Source organism: Mandrillus leucophaeus, unplaced genomic scaffold, assembly GCF_000951045.1.
Source record: "Mandrillus leucophaeus isolate KB7577 unplaced genomic scaffold, Mleu.le_1.0 Scaffold716, whole genome shotgun sequence".
NCBI classification, from domain to species: domain Eukaryota; kingdom Metazoa; phylum Chordata; class Mammalia; order Primates; family Cercopithecidae; genus Mandrillus; species Mandrillus leucophaeus.
In genome coordinates, this window is record NW_012107764.1 from 309,265 (window position 1) to 325,851 (window position 16,587).

Sequence of the window (16,587 nt, forward strand, 5' to 3'; positions counted from 1 at the left end):
CTACGCCCAGCTAATTTTTTTGTATTTTTAGTAGAGACGGGGTTTCACTGTGTTAGCCAGGATGGTCTCGATCTCCTGACCTCGTGATCCACCCGCCTTGGCCTCCCAAAGTGCTGGGATTACAGGCGTGAGCCACCGTGCCCAGCATAAGTAGTGTTTTTAAAGTCTTGAGTTAGCTAGGTACAGTGTCTCATGCCTGTAATGCCAGCACTTTGGGATGCTGAACCAGGTGGATCACGTGAGGCCAGGAGTTCTAGACCAGCCTGGCCAACATGTCAAAACCCTGTCTCTACTACAAATACAAAAAAGTTAGCCAGGCATGTTAGCACATGCTTGTACTCCTACCTGCTCGGGAGGCTGAGGCACGAGAATCACTCGAACCTGGGAGGCGGAGGTTGTGGTGAGCTGAGATCACGCCCCGCACTCCAGCCTGGGCAACAGAGTGAGACCCTGTTGCTAAATAAATAAATAAATAAATAAATAAATAAATAAATAAAAGTATTGGGTTATGCAAAAATCCATGGTGTGGATGGTTAAAACCATGGTTATTTGGAGATAAATTGACTAGAGGCTTTAGATGGCATTATTACTTTTCCCATTTAAATTAATGCATTTTAAGTTTTCCTACCTGAAAATTTGTGATTCACAATGTTTTCACAAACAGATTTTGTCCAGGCCGCAAGGAATGTATTTAGGTGTTATTAAAGGATGCATAAATAAGTGCAAAAACCATAAGGAAAAGAAGAAAATGCTTATCACAGAGATCAGGAGAATGGTTTCCTCTGGCTGTGTGGGTGGAGGGTGCAGAGTTAGTGAGTTCTAGCTACGTCTATTCTTAGGACAGGATTGTCAGTCTGGCTAGCATTATTTAAATATTACTATGGCCATGACTGACCTCTTAGGAATTTGGGGTTGCTGGTACTGTTCACTTTCCTGAACTCAGGCTTATGATATTAAATTGTATATTAATATTTTCATTATTGCATGTTAATATTTTATGGACTGGTCAGCCATCTAATTTCGCAAGTAAAGAAAAATTTTTTTTTTTTTGAGACGGAGTCACCTAGTAGGCTGATGTACAGTGGTGCAATATCAGCTCACTGTAACCTCTGCCTCTGGCTTCAAGTGATTATCCTGCCTCAGCCTCAGCCTCCCAAGTAGCTGGGATTACAGGTGCGTGCCACCATGCCCAGCTAATTTTTGTATTTTTAGTAGAGATGGGGTTTCACCATGTTTGTCAGGCTGGTCTCGAACTCCTGACCTCATGATCCACCCACCTTGGCCTCCCAAAGTGGTGAGATTACAGGTGTGAGCCACTGCACCCAGCCGCAAGTAAAATTGTTTTACTTCTTTTTTTTTTTCTCTTGAGACAAGGTCTCACTCCGTCACCCAGGCTAGAGTGCAGTGGCACGATCTCGCCTCACTGCAGCCTTTGCCTCCTCGGTTCAAATAATTCTCATGCCTCAGCCTCATGAGTAGTTGGGATTACAGGCATGCAGGCCACCACGCCTGGATAATTTTTATATTTTTTGTAGAGATGGGGTTTCACTATGTTGCCCAGGCTGGTCTCGAACTCCTGGCCTCAAGTGATCCACCCACCTCTGCCTCCAAAAGTTCTGAGATCACAGGCATGAGCCACCATACCCAGCCAATTTTTTTTTTTTTTTTTTTTTTTTTTTTTGTGAGATGGAGGTGTGCTCCGTCGCCCAGGCTGGAGTGCAGTGGCACGATCTCGCCTCACTGCAACCTTAGCCTCCCGAGTAGCTGGGACCACAGGCACCCGCCACCACACCCGGCTAATTTTAGTATTTTAGTAAAGACAGGGTTTCACCATGTTGGCCAGGCTGGTCTTAAACTCCTGACCTCTGGTGATCCGCCTGCCTCCACCTCCCAAAGTGCTGAGATTACACGCCTGAGCCACTGTGTCTGGCCAAATTTTTAAACAAAGAAAAAAATACTTATTCAGCTATCAGTTTTTCCTCAGAATGACAGTCAAGATCCAGGCCCTTCTGGATGTTATGATTCTGAGACTCAAAAATCTGAATATAGTCCACCTGTGGTGGCTGACGCCAGTAATCCAAGCACTTTGAGAGGCGAAGGCTAGCAGATTGCTTAAACTCAGGAGTTCAAGACCAGCCTGGGCAATATGGTGAAACCCTGTCTCTACAAAAAAATATGAAAATTAGCTGATTGTGGTGGTGTGTGCCTATAGTCCAGCTACTTGGGAGGCTGAGGTTGGAGGATGACTTGAGCCCAGGAGGCAGAACTTGCAGTGAGCTGAGATTGTGCCACTGCACTCCAGCCTGGGCAACAGAGCAAGACCCTATCTCCAAAAAAAAAAAAAAAAAAGAATCTGAATACATATGTTTAATGAGTTCAATAAGCAGGCAAATTTGGGAAAAGTGCTTCTAGTTAAGTCCACAGCAGATGGACTTCATCCACTGTCACAGGGCTTCCAGGCAGCTTTTTAGTGGCATGTGTGCACAGTTAAGGGTGACCACTCTCTCAAGGTAAGCCTCTAATATTGGAGACGGACATAAACAGAAATGGGAATTAATAGTAGCTCTTCAGGGAAAAGAAAACTACCAATAATGTAGTATTGTTAATATCTCTGGTGAGAAAAAGAGAAGAACATTAGAAATCTATCCAACTCATATATCCAAATCATGAATTTCAAAAAGAGTGAGCAGAACAAGTAGAGAGGATGGAATAGTTTTTGAAATAATTCCAAAAAACTACCAAGACCTGCAAGACAGTTCCAGGTTGAATCAGTCTACCAAGTAGACAACACAGGAAAATAGACTTAGTCATTTAGCATCATCGAAAGTTAGAAGACAATTCTGAAGGAAGATGATTTTAATTTAGAATTCTACCAGAACAATTATGTGTTAGATTAGTAATCTACAATTTTTCAAAAAATGCACCTCCTGCCTACCCTTTCTCCATGGTATCTACTATAGGATATGCCTCAATACGTGCAAGTAAATGAGAAAATGGGAGACACTGAATTGCTGAAAGAGGATCCAACACAAGAAAGGAAGGAAAGGAATCCCTAGGCTGGTGAAGGAGAGCCCCAAGCATTAGTGGCAAAGCAGGCCTAGAAAGCACCCAGTCCATGCTGGAACAGCCCCGAACCTTGCTGGAGATTTCCTTAAGAATGAAATTTATAAAAGATTTACACAACAGGAGGAGAATTTGAGATTGAATTGGAAGTAATTACATAGCAGCCTGGCACAATGGCTTACAACTGTAATCCTAGCTCTTTGGGAGACTGAGACAGGAAAATTGCTTGAGGCCGGGAATCCAAGACCTGCCTGGAAACCCTGAGATAGTGAAACCCTGTCTGTGCAAAAAATTTAGAAAGGAAATTAGGCGGTCATGGTGGTACATGCCTAAAGTCCTAGCTACTCGAGAGGCTAACGCAGGATGACCTGGGCCCAGGAGTTCGAGGCTGCAGTGAGCTATGATCAGCTGCACCACTGCACTCCAGCCTGGGGGACAGAACAACATCCTGTCACACACACAAAAAGTAATTTGTAAAAATGCTGCCTCTCCTCCCCCTACATTTTTCCATAGGCTCAATGGTTAACAATTAATGTATTCTTATGGAATTTTCTATGTACATATTTAAAGATAATGTTTCCTAATGTTTTATTTTGAAATTTTTGAAACACATAGAAATTTTCAAAGAGACCATGGCCAACATGGTGAAACCCCAACTGAACTAAAAATACAAAAAGAATAGCCAGGTAGGGTGGTGTACACCTGTACTCCAGCTGCCGCTCGGGAGACTGAGGTAGGAAAATTGCTTGAACCTGGGAGGCAGAGGTTGCAGTGAGCCAAGATTGCACTATTGCACTCCAGCCTAGGTGACAGAGTGAGACTCCGTCTCAAAAAAAAAAAAAAAAAAAAAACTGTGTGCGCTTATGTTTGTATTTTAGGGAGTACTGTACCTTAAAAACCCATGTTGATAGGGGAAAAAATTAGGACATAATAGGTAAGTAAAAAGAAGAAAGTGAATATCACTTTTAATCTCACCACTTTGAAATACTGTTAATTTGTTCATTTGATGGGGATGTGTGTTTTAAAACTAAATATTTACTGTGTACTATTTTATAATCTGATTTTTAGCCCTTATATGAGAATTTTTTATACTAAATGAAATAAATGTTTGAGTCTAACTGGTGAATGAGAAATCTGATCAAAAATAAAACTGATGATCATAGACAGCTTCTGACCCTATGCTTTTTATGTCTCTCGTGCAGATTCTCAGAGAGAGTTCAACAGCAGGCCAGGTACAGGATACGTACCTGTGGAGTTTTGGAAGAAAACAGGTATGTGTCTGACTACTCACAGGTCATGCAGACTCACTAATTTGTGGGAGCAGAGAACAGATAACTGGGCGAATGGTTGGTAACTGGGTCCTTTGGTGGTATAAAACTTGCTCCTCATAGAACTCTAGGCTCTTGCGTCTCCCACTCTGGCTTGTCCTGCATGTCTCCTGATACCTGTCTTGTTACTTTGCTGGTCAGGAGTTTGGAATAGCTCCCTCCAGTCCCTTTCACACTCTTCCACTGGGTCACGCTGAGGCAATAAGTACCTCTTGACTTGCCCTGTTTCTGGGCCTGCAGCAGAGTTCGTTTTGCCTAATCTCTTCACTGGTGTCTGCAGTATACTGTGTTCACACTACTGCCACATTTGTGTCCAAATTCTGCTCTAGACACAGCTCTGTAATCCGTCTGTGCTTTCTTTCACCTTCACTGTGCCTACTATAGTGAAGACTGTTCTTGCTAGGCCTTCTTTTTTACAAGAATAAAGGATGGTGGGGACTGCCTATTTTGTAAGTTCGGGAATGAACGTCACATCACTAATGTCAACCTTATCCAAATATTGGCATTCTTTCCCTTCTTGCCTCCCCATCCCAGTTTCATTTTTTAAGTCCAATACAACTTTTGGTTTTCTTACTAAGATAAAATTTATTTCTACAAAAATGTAATACCTACATTCATAAAGACTGTTTCAAGAGCATCTAGACAGTAGTAAGCAAATAAACAAAAGATATGAACAGACACATTATGCTATGAGAAATACAAATAAACATATTGCAAAATATTTTTCCTTATTAGTAGTCAGGATAATGTAAGATAAAGCATCTCTGATAAATTAACCTCTTGTCTGTAACCCTCCGTTGTTGACAATTTTAAAAGACCTTGTTGATGATGACACTCAATAATTGATCAGGGGCTTATATAAGAAATTAAGCGAGTACCTGCAGATTCTTGGAATCATTCCTTACTTTTCCTTTTTTTTTTTTTTTTTTTTTTTTTTTTTTTTTTTTTTTGAGATGGAGTTTCGCTCTTGTTGCCCAGGCTGGAGTGCAGTGGTATGATCTCAGCTCACTGCAACCTCCGCCTCCCTGGTTCAAGCTATTCTCCTGCCTCAGCCTCCCGAGTAGCTGAGATTATAGGCATGCATCACCATGCCCGGCTAATTTTGTATTTGTGGTATAGACGGGGTTTCTCCGCCCGCCTCAACTCCCAAAGAGCTGGGATTACAGGTGTGAGCCACTGCGCCCAGCCTCATTTCTCACTTTCATGCCTTTGAATGTTTCCTTTCAAAAGCAAATGGTCCAGACTTAAATACAAATTACACAAATTACTAAAGAAGAAACAGTATGGGTGGGGTGGGGTGTCTCACACCTGTAGTCCCAGCACTTTGGGAGGCCAGGGTGGACAGACCCAGCTACCTAGGGGGCTGAGGGGGAAGGATCGCTTGACCACAGGAAGTTAAGACTGCAGTGAGCCCCTGTTCCACTGTACAATAAAGTATTATTTCACCATTAAAAACAATTTGGAAAACTACATTAATTTGTAAAAATCCTTGCAGCTGAAAATGGGAAAATGTATATTATGTTAATAAAAGGTGGAATAGAATTTTGGGAAATGAAGATAATCATAAGGTGAGAGAATAATTACTGTATACAAGATCTCTGTCTTTTTTTTTTTTTTGAGATGGAATTTCACTCTTGTTGCCCAGGCTGGAGTGCAATGGCACGATCTTGGCTCACCGCAACTTCCGCCTCCCAGGTTCAAGCAGTTCTACTGCCTCAGCCTCCCGAGTAGCTGGGATTATAGGCATGCATCATCATGCCCTGCTAATTTTGTAGTTTTAGTGGGGACGGGGTTTCTCCATGTTGAGGCTGGCCTGTAACTCCTGACCTCAGGTGATCCACCTACCTCGGCCTCCCAAAATGCTGGGATTACAGGCGTGAGCTACTGCACCCGGCCTTGTTTGTTTGTTTGTTTGTTTTTGAGATGGAGTCTTGCTCTGTTGCCCAGGCTGGAGTGCAGTGGCACAATCTCAGCTCACTGCAGTCTCCACTTCTGAGGTTCAAGCAACTCTCCTGCCTTAGCCTTCCAAGTACCTGGGATTACAGGCCCCCTCGACCATGATGCCCGACTAATTTTTGTATTTTTAGTAGAGATGGGGTTTTACCATATTGGCCAGGCTGGTTTCAAACTCCTGACTTCAGGTGATCCACCCGCCTTGGCCTCCCAAAGTGCTAGGATTACAGGCATGAGCCTGTAATGTGCCCAGCCACAAGGTATCTTTTAAAACTAGTGACTTTGGTTACTTGGGAGACCCCTTTGGTTAACTATAGTTAAGAGCCCAACTTTGGTGTTGGGACAGCTCGTTTTGAGTCCTTGCTCTGCTACAGTGCCATCTGTGACCTTAGATGACCTCCAGTAAGATAGCTAGCCAAACCAAGATAATTACTAATTCATGGTTAAGCTGAAGGGATAAAATGTACCTGAGAGCATTGTTACGCTGGCTCAATAAGAGGCATCTGATAAGAGACTTTTGAAAGGTTCTTGGCCTCTGGGGTGAAGACTTTCTTTTCTTAAGGTCAGAGCCATAAGATGATGGAAAGTTGTTTCATTGCAGCCTAGAACTCTGTGTTTGAACCTCCCTTGAGCCCGTGCCATGTGCAAGAGGTAAACTGTGAGTGACTGTCCTTAGGCTTCTGGATTGTTTGGTCCTGTGGACTTATGTAGGGAGCTATGTATATTGGGACTCCACATTCACATTCTCATAGGACTGAGGCTCAAACACATGCAATGTGTTACTTTGCGGTGTCTACACTAGGGAAATCAAGCAGGGCATTGGTGATGGGAGGAAGTGTTCAAGAACCAGGTAGCATGATGGTAAGTGGACAGGGTTTAAAAACCCAGGGCTTTTGGCCGTCTGCCCAAATCTATGTCTTTAGCCCATGTTTCTCCACCTAGTCTTATTTAATTGCCTCCTGGCCATTTATACCTGGATGCCCCAGAGGCACCTCTGCCTTCTCACTTGCCTCCATGCTGGCTTTGTGTGAACTGTCCATTTCATTGCCTAGCACTACCATTCTTCTCTTTCACCCCCACTTCCAGGCCCTTCGGTGCTCCTAACCTTTTTCTGTCTCATCCCTTCCTCAGTGCCACTTACTTCTGCCTAACTTCAGCCTCTTATATCAGTTCAATCATTGCACCAGTCTCCCGGTTGCTATCTCTGTCTTTAATCTTCCCCTTGCATAGAAACCTTTATGGAGTTTCCTTTGAAAATAAGGTCAAGCCAGCCGGGCGTGGTGGTTCATGCCTGTAATCACAGCACTTTGGGAGGCCAAGGCAGGCGGATCACAAGGTCAGGAGATTGAGACCATCCTGGCTAACACAGTGAAACCCCGTCTCTACTAAAAATACAAAAAAAATTAGCCGGGCGTGGTGGTAGGCACCTGTAGTCCCAGCTACTCGGGAGGCTGAGGCAGGAGAATGGCATGAACCCGGGAGGCGGAGCTTGCAGTGAGCTGAGATAGCGCCACTGCATTCCAGCCTGGGTGACAGAGTGAGACTCCATCTCAAAAAAAAAAAAAGAAAAGAAAGTCAAGCGGGGAGTGGTGTCTCACCCGTGTAACACTTTAACACCAGCACTTTGGGAGGCTGAAGTAGGAGGATCACTTGAGCCCAGGAGTTTGAGACAAGCCTCAGCAACATAGTAAGACATCGTCTCTACAAAAAAAATTTAAAAATTAGCCGAGTGTGGTGGGACACGCCTGCAGTCCTAGCTCCTCAGAAGGCTGAGGTGGGAGGATCATGATTCAGAGAGGTCAAGGCTGCAGTGTGCTGTGACCGCACCAGTGCACTCCAGCCTGGGCAACAGTTGAGCAAGGCCCTGTCTCAGAAAAAAAGAAAACGTCAAATTTCTTAGTTAGGCATGCAAGACTTTGCAAAAACTCATTTCCATCTACCATCTCAAGCACAACACATTGTCTTGATTTCCCCTGCCCACTGAAGAGCTGATCACTTTTCTCCTTGGAACTCTAGTTTCTTATAGTGACATACACGATGGCACCTGAAACACTTTCATACTTGGTCACAAGCAGTCAGGAGAGTGTGGTCTGTGTCTAGTCACTTGTGTCCACAGCCCTAGCTCAGTGACCACCTCCATCTCCGTACCAGCCAGCACCTGTGTGATGGACACATGAGTGTGAAGATCATGTGTTTCTCCCTGTGGAGTTTTAGAAAAGATCATTTTGTGTCAGCTCTGTCCTTACTTAGAATTGCAGTGGGGTGGGAGGGAAAAGATTTCTCGGCCAGTTGATTTTACTGTCACTTTCTTCTAGAAGAAGCTGTGAATAAGGTGAAAATTCAGGCCATGTCAGAAGTACAGAAGGCTGTCGCTGAGGCAGAGCAGAAAGCCTTTGAAGTGATTGCAACAGAGAGAGCACGAATGGAGCAAACCATAGCGGACGTCAAGCGGCAGGCCGCAGAGGACGCTTTCCTCGTCATCAACGAGCAAGAGGAGTCCACGGAGGTCAGAGCTCTGCGCCCTGGGGGCCGGGGTGGGTGGCTGGAGTGACCACGCCCACTGCCTTCCTCTCATACACTGGGCAGGAAGACACAGGCAGTCCACCCTTGAGCTCGATGAGGATAATTTTTATCCAGTGCCAGAAGAGTTTTGGTTCTCACGCTAAAACTTTTTTACATGCCAAGATAGTAAATTGTTACATTGTATTTTTACATACATACACATATATATAGAGAGAGAGGCTCAGTGTATTGGTTTAAATTTTGAGAATTCACCCTAAAGACAGAGTTTGTGTAATTGCATGATGATGATAATGACCAGCATTGACAGAGTAGGCTTACTGTGTGCCAGACACCAGCAAAGTTGTATATTTTCTTTTTGAGTCTCACAGTGGCCCTGAGAGGTGGATAACGTTGAATCCCTAATTTGCAGATGAGGAGACTGTGGCTCAGGGAATGCAACTGTTATACTCCTTGGTGCTGAAGTCAGGATACAGGAGTAAGAAAGTGCAGGGTCCTATAGCACCTAGACTTTTTACAAAAAGGATAGCTGGTTTGTGGACTGAGGTAACAGGTTGGATATATCTGCCTGATTGCCCAGGGCCCAGGACTTGGTGATGGTTCTATACAGGACGCTTGGGTACTACAGTAAGGAGAAAAATGAACAAACTGAAAAAGTAAACAACCTGTGACAACATGAGAGCAGCCCTTTTGGATTTAATGCAGTTTTTCTGTAACTTTCATTTCAGTCATTTTTCAACTTTAAAACAAGAAACCAGTTTCTTTCTGTAAGTAGGTAGATCTCATCTACTGGATGGGAGACCAGCTGTCTTTGGGACATTCTCTTGAAGTTCAGCACTCACTCTGTCACCGAGGCTGGAGTGCAATGGCGCAGTCTCAGCTCACTGCAGCCTCCACCTCCAGGTTCAAGCGATTCTCCCACCTCAGCCTCCCAAGTAGCTTGGACTACAGGTGCGTGCCAGCACTCCTGGCTAATTTTTGTATTTTTAGTAGAGATGGGTTTTTGCCATGTTGGCCAGGCTAATCTCGAACTCCTAGCCTCAAGTGATTCACCCACCTTGACCAATGTGCAGATGAAAATGCCTAAATATCATGTTGCTATCACAGAGGATGTGGTGAAATTCCTTATTATAGCTCTTCAATACAGATACTATGGATTGTGAGAAAATAGTTTCTTTAATCCCTCTCCCTTTTCATTCTCTCCTTCTCCTTTTTTTTTTTTTTTTTTTTTTTTTTGAGAACAGGGTCTCGCTATATTGCCCAGGCAGGTCTCGAACTCCTGGGTTCAAGCTATCCTCCCGCCTCTGCCTCCCTAAGAGCTGGGATCACAAGCATGAGCCACCACATCCAGCCTCTCCTCCTTTTTCTTTAGAATTGTTTTTGAGGCTGGGCGCAGTGGCCAATGCCTGTAATCTCAGCACTTTGGGAGGCCAAGGTAGTATGAACACTTGAGCTCAGGAGTTCAAGACCAACTTGGGCTAGATGGTGAGACACCTTTTCTGGGGGGGAAAAAAAAAAATTTAAAAATTAGCTAGGCATGGTGTCACGCACCTGTAGTCCAGTAGTTATTTTGGAGGCTGAGGCAGGAGGATCGCTTGAGCCCAGGAGGTTCAAGCCTGACCATGATTGTAACACTGCACTCTAGCCTGGGTGGGACAGCAAGACCCCATCTCTTTAAAAAAAAAGAAAATAGATGATGACGATGGCAAGATGAGGGGGAAAGAAAAGAGAATTATTTTTGAGAGTGATATATCTGTTTCTGTTCTGTATGTTTAATTGTGTATCTGTAGCCATCCATATCAGTATCTGTATTTGTCCTTATCTATCTACTTTTATCTCTGTGTTTATCTTTAACTATGTCTGTCTCCAAAGAAAGAGTATAGCTTTTGGCTTAGAGCATAGATCCTGGATCTGGACTGCGTAGGTTTAAATCCCAGCTCTCCATTTTGAGAATTGTGCTTTTAAGGAATTGTAATTTTAAACAAGCCACAATGTAGCCTCCAGGTGAGGTGTACACCAGCACGTATCCCTGCAAAATCACTTTCCAAAGCAGGGAAAGGATAGAGGGCCCATCTTTTGGATGAGTTTGCATTGGACCAAAATGGCTGATTCTTGCCCATCAAGAATATTCACCTAGAATATTCTTGTTGAAATTTAGCAGGTATCCCTGGAGTTTCTTGTTCGTCTTGTGAAAGGTGGTTTGGTATGGGGGAGGAAGGAGGCCACGACTGGAGATTAGGAGCCCTGACTTCTAGTCCCAGTTCCGTCTCACACTGGCAGTATACCCTTGAAGGAGTCAGTCTGCATCTCTGTTCAGTGAGTATAGCAGCTCCTATCCTATTGGTCTGATAGTTATTAGGGAACAGGCACAGTGGCCCATGCCTGTAATTCCAGCTTTTTAGGAGGCCAAGGTGGGAGGGTCCTTTGAGGCTGGGAGTTCAAGACCAGCCTGGGCAATATAAGGAGACTCTGTCTCTACAAAAAATTAAAGAATCAGCCAGGCATGGTAGCACATGCCTATAGTCCCAGCTACTCAGGAGGCTAAGGTAGGAGTGTGGGAGGATCCCTGGAGCCTAGGAGGTCAAGTCCAGCCTGGGCAACATAGCAAGACCCTGTCTCCAAAAAGGAAAACAAAACACCAGCAGCAGCCTTGGTTAAGTCAGATTATTAGTAAAAACAATGAAGATTATTTCTCTAGTGAGGGAAGCAATATCAGCCGGGTGCTTGTAATGCCGACACTTTGGGAGGCTGAGACAGGCAGATCACTTGAGCACAGGAGTTCAAGACCAGCCTGGCCAACATGGCAAAACCCCATCTCTACTATATATATATGTATAATTACGAAAATTAGCCAGGCATGGTGGCACATGCAGAAAGGAGTAGGATAAATGTTCGTCTTAACACATTTGGTCTTAGGATAGATGGCCATTGGGGGAGATTCTTGCACAGAGTTTGGTTTGATTTCTATTAAAATATGAGTCAAAAGATGAGTCCATGCCTTAAGCAGAAGAGATGGCCACCTGCCCTAGGCTGGTGCTGTGTAAAGTATTTTCACACACACTCTTCATTTCACTGTTCTGTCATCCTGCAGGGAAGTAGTTTTCTTGTTTTACAGGGGAAGGAAACTCAGAAAGGCAGTGTGTATTTCTCATAGTTAAACAGCAGTAGAGGGAGGACTTGACCACAGGTGTATGTAGCTCCATAGCTGGGGTTCTCTACATGCAGCCCCTTGCTTTAGTGTGCAGGGAATGAATGGCAAGCCTGGTCCTCGATCCCAGCAACCACTAACTGATGCCTGTGTCTTGCAGAACTGCTGGAACTGTGGCCGCAAAGCCAGCGAGACATGCAGTGGCTGCAATATCGCGCGATACTGCGGCTCTTTCTGCCAGCACAAGGACTGGGAGCGGCACCACCGCCTCTGTGGTCAGAACCTGCATGGCCAGAGTCCCCACAGCCAGGGTCGGCCGCTGCTTCCTGTAGGCAGGGGCTCCTCTGCCAGGTCTGCCGACTGCAGCGTGCCCAGCCCAGCCCTCGACAAGACCTCGGCAACCACATCGCGTTCCTCCACACCTGCTTCGGTGACAGCTATCGACACCAACGGACTCTGAGCCCCGGACTCTACTTACCCTGATGGCTGCTCAGCACCACAGAGTGCTTGGGCTGTGGGACTGGCTGTTGGAACCCATGCATGTAGCTCTGCTGGGTCATTAACAAGAAATGAATTGGAGGCAGGAAGAGTCCAAGCCTGAATAATAGCGCCCCACAGCCTCTCTGGACACTTGCTGTCTGCGGAGCCAGTGTGCCATTCTCTGCACGTGGGCAGCCGGCCCAACCTGCCTCCTCCATGGCTTTCCTGGTTTGTTCCTCCCCACTGAAGCTGACTTAGCCAGCCCCTTTTCAGTGTAGACCACCAGCTCCCCTCCCCGTCTCCTTGAGTCAGCAGACTGTGCAATGTGCTCAGCCAGGCTGGAGGCAGCAGGCAGCAGGCTGTGGAGGAGGCCCCTCAGACAGGGAGCAGCCTGCCTCACCCCTGAACAGCTCTTTCGGCCCCATCTCCACCCTCAGCAGATGACACTGATTGGCCTCACGGAGACTTGGGTAAGCAACAGGCGGCACTCAGGACTCTCTTCTCAACCTTGCTGTTCAGACTTGTTAAGATCTCAGAGTCCACAGGAAAGAAGTCACTGTTGCAATAAAAGCACCCGTAGTAGCAAAAACATAAACAATAAAACTTCCCCCACATCACAGATGATTTTGGACAAGATTTTCCAACCTTGCTGGCTACTTTAGTTTGGGACCCATTTTTTTTCTCATTTGATTTTGCTTGTGCAGAAAATAGTTTCCAGCACATGGATTGGTCTGAGAGAGAATGAGACTCAGTTGTGGATAGTCTGTTCTCTCTGAGCATGTTGGCCAAACTAGTATCATCAAATTATTGAGTGGATCATCTCTTGGAAATGCAGAACTTCTGCCACCACTTGGCTATTTGCACAGTCGTCTTGTTCTGTGTCCTTTTATCTCTCAGACCACACACATCTGGAATGCTGTGGGCATCTTCTGCCCATGGGCTCTATTTGGCACCTGCTGAGCCACAGTTGTCCTGCTGGACGTGCTGTGGCAGGTTGGTAGGACTTGCCCCCACTGTCAAGGCCTGATCTTGTCTGAAAAGCCCTCCTGGACCTCAAAGAATTCTTCGGACCTCATAGTTACAGGTCATTATATCTACTATGTTGATTTATCATCAGGCACACAACTTCTGTTTCCTTCTCTTGTGTTATCTGATAGCTTCTCTCCTTGAGCTCATCAGAAAGGTTTTATGAGATGTGAGAACCATTTTGGGAAAAGTTGATCAATTTTTCTTCCTAGCTTCCCATTTTCAAACGGGACATCACCTATATCCCTTTCAGAATGTTAGGAACTGCCTCCCACATTCTTCCCTGTCTTTTTGGGTTTTGTTTTTTGTTGTTATTGTTGTTGTTTTTTAACACAAAGTCTTGCTCTGTCAGCCAGGCTGGAGTGCAGTGGCATGAACTTGGCTCACTGCAACCTCTGCCTTCCAGATTCAAGCAATTCTCCTGCTTCAGCCTTCTGAGTAGCTGGGATTACAGGCGCCCACCACCCACCATGCCCAGCTAATTTTTGTATTTTTAGTAGAGACAGGGTTTCACCATATTGGCCAGGCTGATCTTGAACTCCTGACTTCAAGTGATCCACCTGCCTTGGCCTCCCAAAGTGCAGGGATTACAAGCATGAGCCACCACACCCGGCTTGTCCTTTTGGTTTTGATGGGAGTCTGAGGGCCCCGACTCCTCCGGCTCTCCATCTTTGAGCTTCTAGCATCCTCTCACACCCAGAAATCAGTTGGAGTAAGTCTGATTGGCCCTGCTCCAGCTGGCCTTTGAAGCACAAGTTTGAATCTCCACCTTCTGTGCACTGACCAGAGTCTAAAATAAAAGCTGTCAGTACCATAAAGGAAAAGGGATCCACACAGGTAGCCTTGTCATTGCCTACAGGTACATCTTACTTTAGAATTTCAAGTGCTGGCCGGGCTCAGTGGCTCACTCCTGTAATCCCAGCACTTTCGGAGACCAAGGCAGGCAGATCACTTGAGGTCAGGAGTTCAAGACCAGCCTGGCCAACAGGGTGAAACCCTGTCTCTGCTTAAAAAAATACAAAAATTAGCTGGGTGTGGTGGCACTCAACTATAATCCTAGCTACTCAGGAGGCTGAGACAGGAGAAGCACTTGAACCCACAAGCCAGAGGTTGCGATGAGCCGAGATTCTGCCACTGTACTCCAGCCTGGGCAATACAGCAAGACTCCGTCTTAGAAAGAAAGAAAAAAAAAAGCAAAATTTGAGAATTTCAAGTCCCTAATTCACTCTAACCAAACATTTTCAGTCTTATAAAGAAACCTAGTGCACGACACCTTTAAAATGCCTAGATTTCCATTGCCTAAAGTAAGGTGTGGCCAGGGAAAGAACAGCAGGGAATCATGTTCCTTTGCTGTGGAACACATAAGCCCCACAGTTTTCCAGTCAGCCTAATACATGGGTATCCCCCACCCCATCTGCCTCCTTAAGCCTCAGTCCTTAGTGGGGAACCCTGACTAAGGGGGATGGAGTCAGTACCCCGGACAGGGCCACATTTGCATGAGACACAGCTATCTCACAAGGAGGTCACAGAGCCTCTACGCCAGCTTACTGGTTTTTCATGGATTTGTTGGATTAACACTGTAAGCAGGTTTTGTTTTCGTTGTTTTGTTTGTTTTGAGATGGAGTTTCTCTCTTGTCGCCCAGGCTGGAGTGTAATGGTACGATCTCAGCTCACTTCAACCTCTGCCTCCCAGGTTCAAGCGAGTCTCCTGCCTCAGCCTCCCGAGTAGCTGGGATTACAGGCACCCGCCACCACGCCCAGCTAATTTTGTATTTTTAGTAGAGATGGGGTTTCTCCATGTTGGTCAGGCAGGTCTCAAACTCCCGACCTCAGGTGATCTGCCCGCCTCAGCCTCCCAAAGTGCCAGGATTACAGGCATGAGCCACTGGGTCCGGCCTTAAGCAGGTTTTTAAAATCTCCAGTGGCCATAAAACAAGCCAGGGTAGCTCATGCTTTTACTGGTTGGAATAAGGAGCCAAAACCAACAAAATAATATTTATTAGGGCTCAATGCCCATTTCTATGGCTAAGGCTTAGGTTTGGTGTGCAGAACCTGGCCTACTTTTGTGGGCTGTGGTTCCTGTGACAGTTTCGTTTTCTGAATCTTTGTAATGCTTTTCCACGTGCTGCCCAGAGGCTGATCTGCAAACCTGCGCAGTATTCCACACTGAAGCTCAGTTTGCAGACCTTTTGCTGTGTTAATTCTGGTCGGTTTCACACAGAAGTCACGAGGGCCTCTGCCCAGGACCTCCTATTCACATTTCAAGAATCCCTTTCTGAAATTATCCAAGTCTCTGGTCAGGAGGAGGAGCACCAGTGGGGTAGGGTGGGCGGTGGCTAGAGGGGCAGGAGCGAATCCAGGTTCCTTGTGTGGTTTCCAGCCTCTGCTGACAGCACCTCAGCTACCAGGTGGGGAGTGGAAATTCAGGCTGCTTAGAGGACTGACCTCTACAGTTAATATTTGCAGTGACATAAAAGGCAAAGAGGGGCTGGCGTGGTGGTACAGAAGGTATCAGTCAAGCGCAGGCTCCTCAGAAACCTAGAAACCAAAAAGCAGATGCGACATGTGACTGGCCATCAGCCAGACATGTCTAGGGTGAGACCAGTGCTCAGCACCACCTGCCAAAGGACGCTGATGAGTTGTGGGACATAATGATCTGCCAAGTGAGGAATGACTGCAGGGACCGGAGAAGACCAAAGATGCCACATGTCCCAAGAGTTTCTTGAGGGCTGGGTTTCACATCTCTGATTGTCCTTTTTGTCCCCACCTGCCTGCACCGTGCCTGACTCCATCTTGTGGGGAAGGTGACTCAAGAAGTTGTTTAAGCCCAGGCCTAGGCAGTCCACCTCGGGAGGTGGGGGCACTCCACCCTGGGGGGCCTGCAGCTCCAGGGCTGGTGCTCTAGCAGATCCACTCAGGCACGGTTGGGTGACTGGGGGGTCACCGATTGGGTAGATTATTTCTAGGGCAGTGCTGGGTTAGAAATGTCTGCCAGTGGGTCTGTCTGGAAACGGGACACATCTTCCCACCACAAGTCCACACCTGGCCTCGGCTGCTGCCCGCTCTCTG

General features: G+C 46.0%; 1 protein-coding gene across 3 annotated transcripts in view; it reads left to right on the plus strand.

The window, feature by feature from the left end:
• The window catches only part of CBFA2T2 (core-binding factor, runt domain, alpha subunit 2; translocated to, 2), a 111,016-nt gene extending 97,399 nt beyond the window's left edge, over positions 1 to 13,617 (plus strand). For all 3 annotated transcript variants that reach the window (XM_011965147.1, XM_011965148.1, XM_011965149.1), the window contains 3 exons: positions 4,266 to 4,334; positions 8,660 to 8,850; positions 12,173 to 13,617. In XM_011965147.1, the coding sequence (XP_011820537.1) occupies positions 4,266 to 4,334; positions 8,660 to 8,850; positions 12,173 to 12,472 (560 nt within the window). In that variant the 3' untranslated portion in view covers positions 12,473 to 13,617. The remainder of the gene's footprint in view (positions 1 to 4,265; positions 4,335 to 8,659; positions 8,851 to 12,172) is intronic.
• Positions 13,618 to 16,587: the final 2,970 nt, after the last annotated feature.